This window comes from Papaver somniferum, chromosome 9 (genome assembly GCF_003573695.1).
Source record: "Papaver somniferum cultivar HN1 chromosome 9, ASM357369v1, whole genome shotgun sequence".
Lineage (NCBI taxonomy): Eukaryota > Viridiplantae > Streptophyta > Magnoliopsida > Ranunculales > Papaveraceae > Papaver > Papaver somniferum.
This window is the reverse complement of record NC_039366.1, coordinates 2,857,496-2,863,098: the sequence shown is the minus strand read 5'-3', so window position 1 is coordinate 2,863,098 and position 5,603 is coordinate 2,857,496. Positions and strand designations below refer to the sequence as shown.

At 37.0% G+C, this 5,603-nt stretch overlaps 1 protein-coding gene across 1 annotated transcript; it reads right to left on the bottom strand.

Moving 5' to 3' along the window:
• Positions 1–259: 259 nt before the first annotated feature.
• LOC113309038 (glycine-rich protein 3 short isoform-like) lies at positions 260–1,081 on the bottom strand. Its single transcript, XM_026557468.1, has 2 exons — positions 817–1,081; positions 260–706 (listed from the first exon to the last, which is right to left on the bottom strand). Exons 1-2 carry the CDS (start codon positions 926–928, stop codon positions 420–422), a joined length of 399 nt encoding a protein of 132 aa, XP_026413253.1. The 5' UTR covers positions 929–1,081; the 3' UTR covers positions 260–419.
• Between the last annotated feature and the right edge of the window lie 4,522 nt (positions 1,082–5,603).

Genomic DNA, 5,603 nt, shown 5'->3' with positions numbered 1-5,603 from the left:
AAACTGCCTCTGGCTGAAGCAATTGTTTCCCCAAATAAGGTAAACCAAGTTCAATCGGATTTTAGGAGTATCTCAGCTTCAGTATATATCAATTGTGTGTCTAATCCAATGTCGTATGAGTTTTCAGCTCCATGGTTTGCTAGATCCGACAAATCAACTGTGAATCGATAGGATCGGATCGGTAAAGTTCATATTTTACTAGTTTTACAAACGGATCGGCAAAGTAGATATCTTATTTTACTATTTTAACAAAGTTTGTCTAGATGAAAACATATCTTATTCATTCATATTACTCGTAGAATCTTAAGTTCGGTGGTAAGGAATAAGGATACATATTTTCGAAATACATATAATAAGCTAGATCTCTCTAAGGCTCAAGATTATCCGCGGTTTCAAGATACATATAGTAAGCTAGATCTCTAAGGCTTGAGATTATCAGTAGTAGTGGTTGCTTCAGCTGCAAAGGCTTTGGCATGAGCAGCAGAATAGCAACAATTGTAGCAATCACCTCTGTAGTACCCACCACGGTCACAACACCCATGTCGGCATCTGTACCTACCACGTCCTCCACCTCTGCCACCTTGGTATCTACCTCCATTACCACCACCGCCTTGATACCCTCCATTACCTGGATATCCACCGCCGCCTTGATACCCTCCGTACTTGGCATCTTGTAGCCCATTTTCCGCAGATATCTCTTCCTTAGCTGCAATACAAGAGGTCAACATTATGTTACAATTCATATTAATGTAAAAAAATTGCATGTACAGTAAAGTTTTAAGATAGGTTGTATAATGAGCAATCAGTAAGACTCACCTGTCTTCTCAGCTAAATCGTTAGCTGCTGAAACCTCCGAGGCGATTAGTGTTACAACAGCAAACAAAAGACCCAACAAAATGAAAACCCTAACACTGTTTCCAGTACCCATTTTAATAGTACTCTCTAATTACCCAGTAATGGACTCCCACAAACTAATTAGTTTCTCTCTTGTGATGAAATTGTATTGGAGTAGAGAAAGATGAGGAAATCAGTGTGATTTTGAACTCAATTTATAGAACGGATAAGAACGGAGACAACTTAGTATGACTACCCATACTAATTAAGGCGTGTACCCATTTCCTAGAGACTGTACGTATTGATAAGAATATTGGTAGGTAGCAAAATGTAGTTGGGGAGTGGAGCTTGGGGTCACTGTATACTAAATAAGCTTATACCACATGTCATCAGCCTTATCTTCTCTTATCGCAGCCGAATACCATGTGCATGTATCCTGTTCTTTGAGTCAACTTGCTGACCAAGTTCCGTTTAATTATTAAACAAATTCTCGACAAACAATCTCTAGAGAAACTTCAAAAGCCACATCTCACATGGATTTTTCACAAAATTGGTTAAAAAGACCAAAATCAACAATTCCTAAGTGAAATGGACAGTTAGATTTTGATACTGTTTAAATGGACAAAAATGTAAAAATAGGCAGGATGTAATCAGTTTCATCGTGCCCATTTTTAAATATTTTTTCTTATTTTTAATTTACACAGGATGTATCCAGTTTCATCCTTACTATTTTTTAAATTTAAGCTAGGATGAAACCAATTTCATCCTTACTATTTTTTTTTTGGCCATTTCACCCAAACTATTTTTTACTCGTCCATTTAAACCGTGATTTAAAAATATTTGGACAAATGACCCATTTTAGGTAGATTTTTATTATTCATGAACATCTTCGTTCCATTTTTGATATATATCCTGAATATGTTTGGTCTTCCTTTAATCTTTACCAAATATTTCCTTGACAGCAAATTATAACCATGTATAATGGTAGGAATGAAAATTAGAAGTTGGTAATTTTCAAGAAGACATGTCTTGCCCGGCCTCGTAAATTTCAGCACGAAAGACTCGTGAGTTCCAACTTCAAGTGCTTTAATAATTAGCACTTGCTGAAACATAGTTCTCCGGAGCCTAGTTAGCAATTCGGGATACGGATAGTAGTTCGAGAAGACATACGTACGGCAATTATACAAATTCGGATAGGCCGGATATGGTCAAAAATCCGATCAACGGTTCGTTGTTCGGACAGTAAACGACATACGTACGTGTATATTCGTTTTATAATGTGAGTTCGGCACTTAAAATTCGGCTTACATATATGATAAATTGATAAGTATCATGATCTTATTACGAGACTAATTGTATTTGTATATGATTTATAAGATGGAAAAAACATTTTAGCGTGATTATTTAACAAAAAGTATACAATTTAATTGCATAAATGTATTATAAAACGAGTTTATAGACTTTTACTCAAAAATTAACACATAAAACACAAGTTAAACAACTGCCGATAGAAAATTTTAACTAAATAATTGTATTTAAATATAAAATATATACAAAATCAAACGAAAACCGACCAATAGAACTTTGGTCAGAGAGTTACCTATAGGAGACCGAGGTTGGGCGTTCAAACTAGGTTCCGAGTTCTAGTTCGGAAATATCATTCGGATACGTTCGCGAATCATTCGTGAGATTCATATGATCCGTAAACTAGATTCGGAATTCAAATAGTTTGGAAATTTCATTCGGATTCGGTCAGTTCGGATACGTTCGTTCGGATACGTTCGTGAATCATTCGGAAATGATTCGGAGAATTACTAACTAGGCTCTCCAGATACGTCCATCTCTTTCTTAATTTGTTTGTGTAATCGTCCTCAGGGTTTTAATTTAAGCTGAAATTATATTATAGTAATAGAATAGGGACGAGGGAATCAGTGTGATTTGCAGCTCATTTTTTTAGATTGGAAAACAGGGGATGACAATTTAATTTCTTAGCCAATATAAAACTGGGGCGAATTTTCTAAGACAAAAAGAAAGAGTCAACTAACTGACCTTTACCGGTGCATAATGTTGGAAAATTTGATTCTAGATTTAGAAATATTATTTCTAGTTATACTAGAAATCCTGTTCCCAGTTGTATTAGGACATTGTTCTCTCTATTAGGCCTATAAATAAGAGGCATTACCCTTTGGTTTAAGCAGTGGAGTGTAGGCACATTGCCAAACGGAAACGGAATTCTTTCAGCTCTTATTTTATTTCCGACCAGTTTTTCTGGTTTCTGGTACAAATCTTAGTGTTATTAGGCGTAGTTAAATTAGTAGAGGAAGCGGAGATGGAGGACAGTCCTCTAAAACGTCTCCCCCAAGAAATCACGTTGAATATACTTTCTAGATTACCAGATGAGTTGGTATTAGATTGCAAACAAGTATGTAGAGATTGGAGAAATTTCATACGGTTTTATGCTAATACAACTTACTTTGCTCATCAACATCTGGAGCGACACCATGGGTATGGATTCTTATCATCACAGCAGAATCTGCACCCTCGGGAACTTGATCACAGTGATGGTTCTGATTCTGCACCGATGAGTTATATTTTCTTGGAAGGAAGGGGACCTCGGGAGCTTTACTATGCGCAGTTCCATGAGGATGATGAGGTTCGCGATAACCAGCCTAATTACGTCACAAAGAGGATCAATATCATCAACTTCGATTTTCTAGAAAATGTGTGTGAAATTGTTGGTTCGTGTAATGGATTGATTTGTTTATCACCTGTCGAGACCACGCAAAAATGTCTAGGCAGAAGGCCTGAACAACCTTTATACATCATTAATCCCATCACAAGAGAAATTGTTAATCTTCCAGGGTTGTCAATCGACAAAAAGAAACACAATAATGTCCGTGTAGCTCAGGGATTTGGCTATCTCCCTCTGAAATTGTGATGGAAAACGACCCGTGAATCAGCTGAGAAACCCAGCCGGGTCGACTGGATCACCGGTTGGATCGTCCGATTAGACCGTTTCACTGGTTTTTTGGACAAGTTGCTGGGTCACTGTTGACCCAACCCAGATTTCTCACTGGTTCAGTGGTTTACCGGTCGGATCGGACGGTTTGATCCGGGTTTTAAAACACTGATGAAAACAAATTTTCTAACGCATTTTATTTGCATGGATGTCGACATTGCTTATCGTTTTTTGACTGTTTGATGATAAAATTATGTCGACATCTTGACACCATTACTTCGCATGCAGAATAATTTCGCACATTAATGTGCATTAATTTCACCTCCTCTATTTGCCTATAAAAAGAACTCTTCTTTTTCATTTATCTTTGTGTTCAGGAGAGATACTATCCTCTTCTTTTCGTTTCTCTCCCTCTGTGTGGTTTTTTCTTTCTTTGTGCCATTGTTGTTGAGTTCGTAAGAGTGGGCAAGTACTGTAGTGCTAATAGTGCTTGCATCGGGAAGTTTTATCCTGGATACAACTTGATCATAGGATATAGGCATCACTCATTATTGAAGCGTACCGGTTAACTTTGTGTTAAGGACAGCGTGTTGAACACGTGACTCTGTCCTCTATTTGCTGTCAACATTTTGAGTATTTATTTAATCTTTTCATAAAATCAGTTCGAACATTTTCTTTGAATTTTATCGTTACGGTTGCAACAATCTGCAGGGATTGTGGCCTTTGATTTGGCAACGGAGGATTTCAAAGTTCTCCCTACCTAAACAGATCGGTTAACTGCACCCTACAGGCGTAGCCTTCGTATTGTGCATATTTCGAGAAGGGCTCGTGGGAAGCGGACTTCTGGTTTTTAAGGAAAAATAAGGAGGAGATTGATAATTTTACTTACCACGGGAAAAAGCTATATAACAAGTCTTGGAGTATGTTAAACTATAATTTCGGATCGAAATTGTCATTTGCTGTCACGAGGCGGGGTGAAACCTTGGTAGCCGAGCAGGGACTAGTCCGTCGTTATGATCTAGAAACAAGAACCTGGAAACAAATTTGGAAGTCTGAATACGTGGGGGTGGGGGGTTCTTTTTGGGTTATACCAATGTTACACATATACAGCTTTGTTTCATTGAAAGCATCGGGAGAAAAAAGCGCAAAGATATTTAAAGAATCACGGGATGGCGGTGATATGCTTTATATCTTCTGGGTCGACAAGAGAGGGAAAGAGATGCACAAAGATATTTAAAGAACCATGGGATGGCGATAATATCCTTATATCTTCTGGGTCGAGAAGAGACACAAAGAGACTTAAATCAGCAGCAGCATGCAACCTCTGAAAATTATTAAGGTATATGCGATATATTCATCTTAACATGAACATAAACTCAACTAATCTTTTGTTACATATTGCATTTGTGAAACGGTAGTATCTTGACAGGTGCATTTTAATCACACTCTACCTATTTTAGGTCATTTACTGAATTATTTGCATGTTTGAGTATCCACTTATGGTTCTTTGGCTAGTTTTGGATTAATATCATAATTTTACTATGTAGGAATTCGTTGAGAAGTGCTGTAGTTGTAAGAAATCTTACAAATACATTCCACTTGATCTAATTACTTATCTATGTAATCATTCCGCATAACGATCTTATTAATTGGATAGATTCAGGTTGTTTATAAGATAAATGGAAATCTACAATAACACTTCTCTTAAGCTAAGCTCACTTTCTCTCTCTTACAATCTCTTTTACAAGACTTGTCCTACAATCCTCTACAATACAACTACTCTCTTCTTTATATAGGGTTTTACATAGTG

What these genes read in the sequence shown, in the direction of transcription:
- LOC113309038 (XM_026557468.1), bottom strand. Translation starts at nt 928, where the DNA reads ATGGGTACTGGAAACAGTGTTAGGGTTTTCATTTTGTTGGGTCTTTTG. An exon ending in CGATTTAGCTGAGAAGACAG is followed by an intron (nt 707 to 816) that starts GTGAGTCTTACT and finishes CTTGTATTGCAG; the next exon opens with CTAAGGAAGAGATATCTGCG.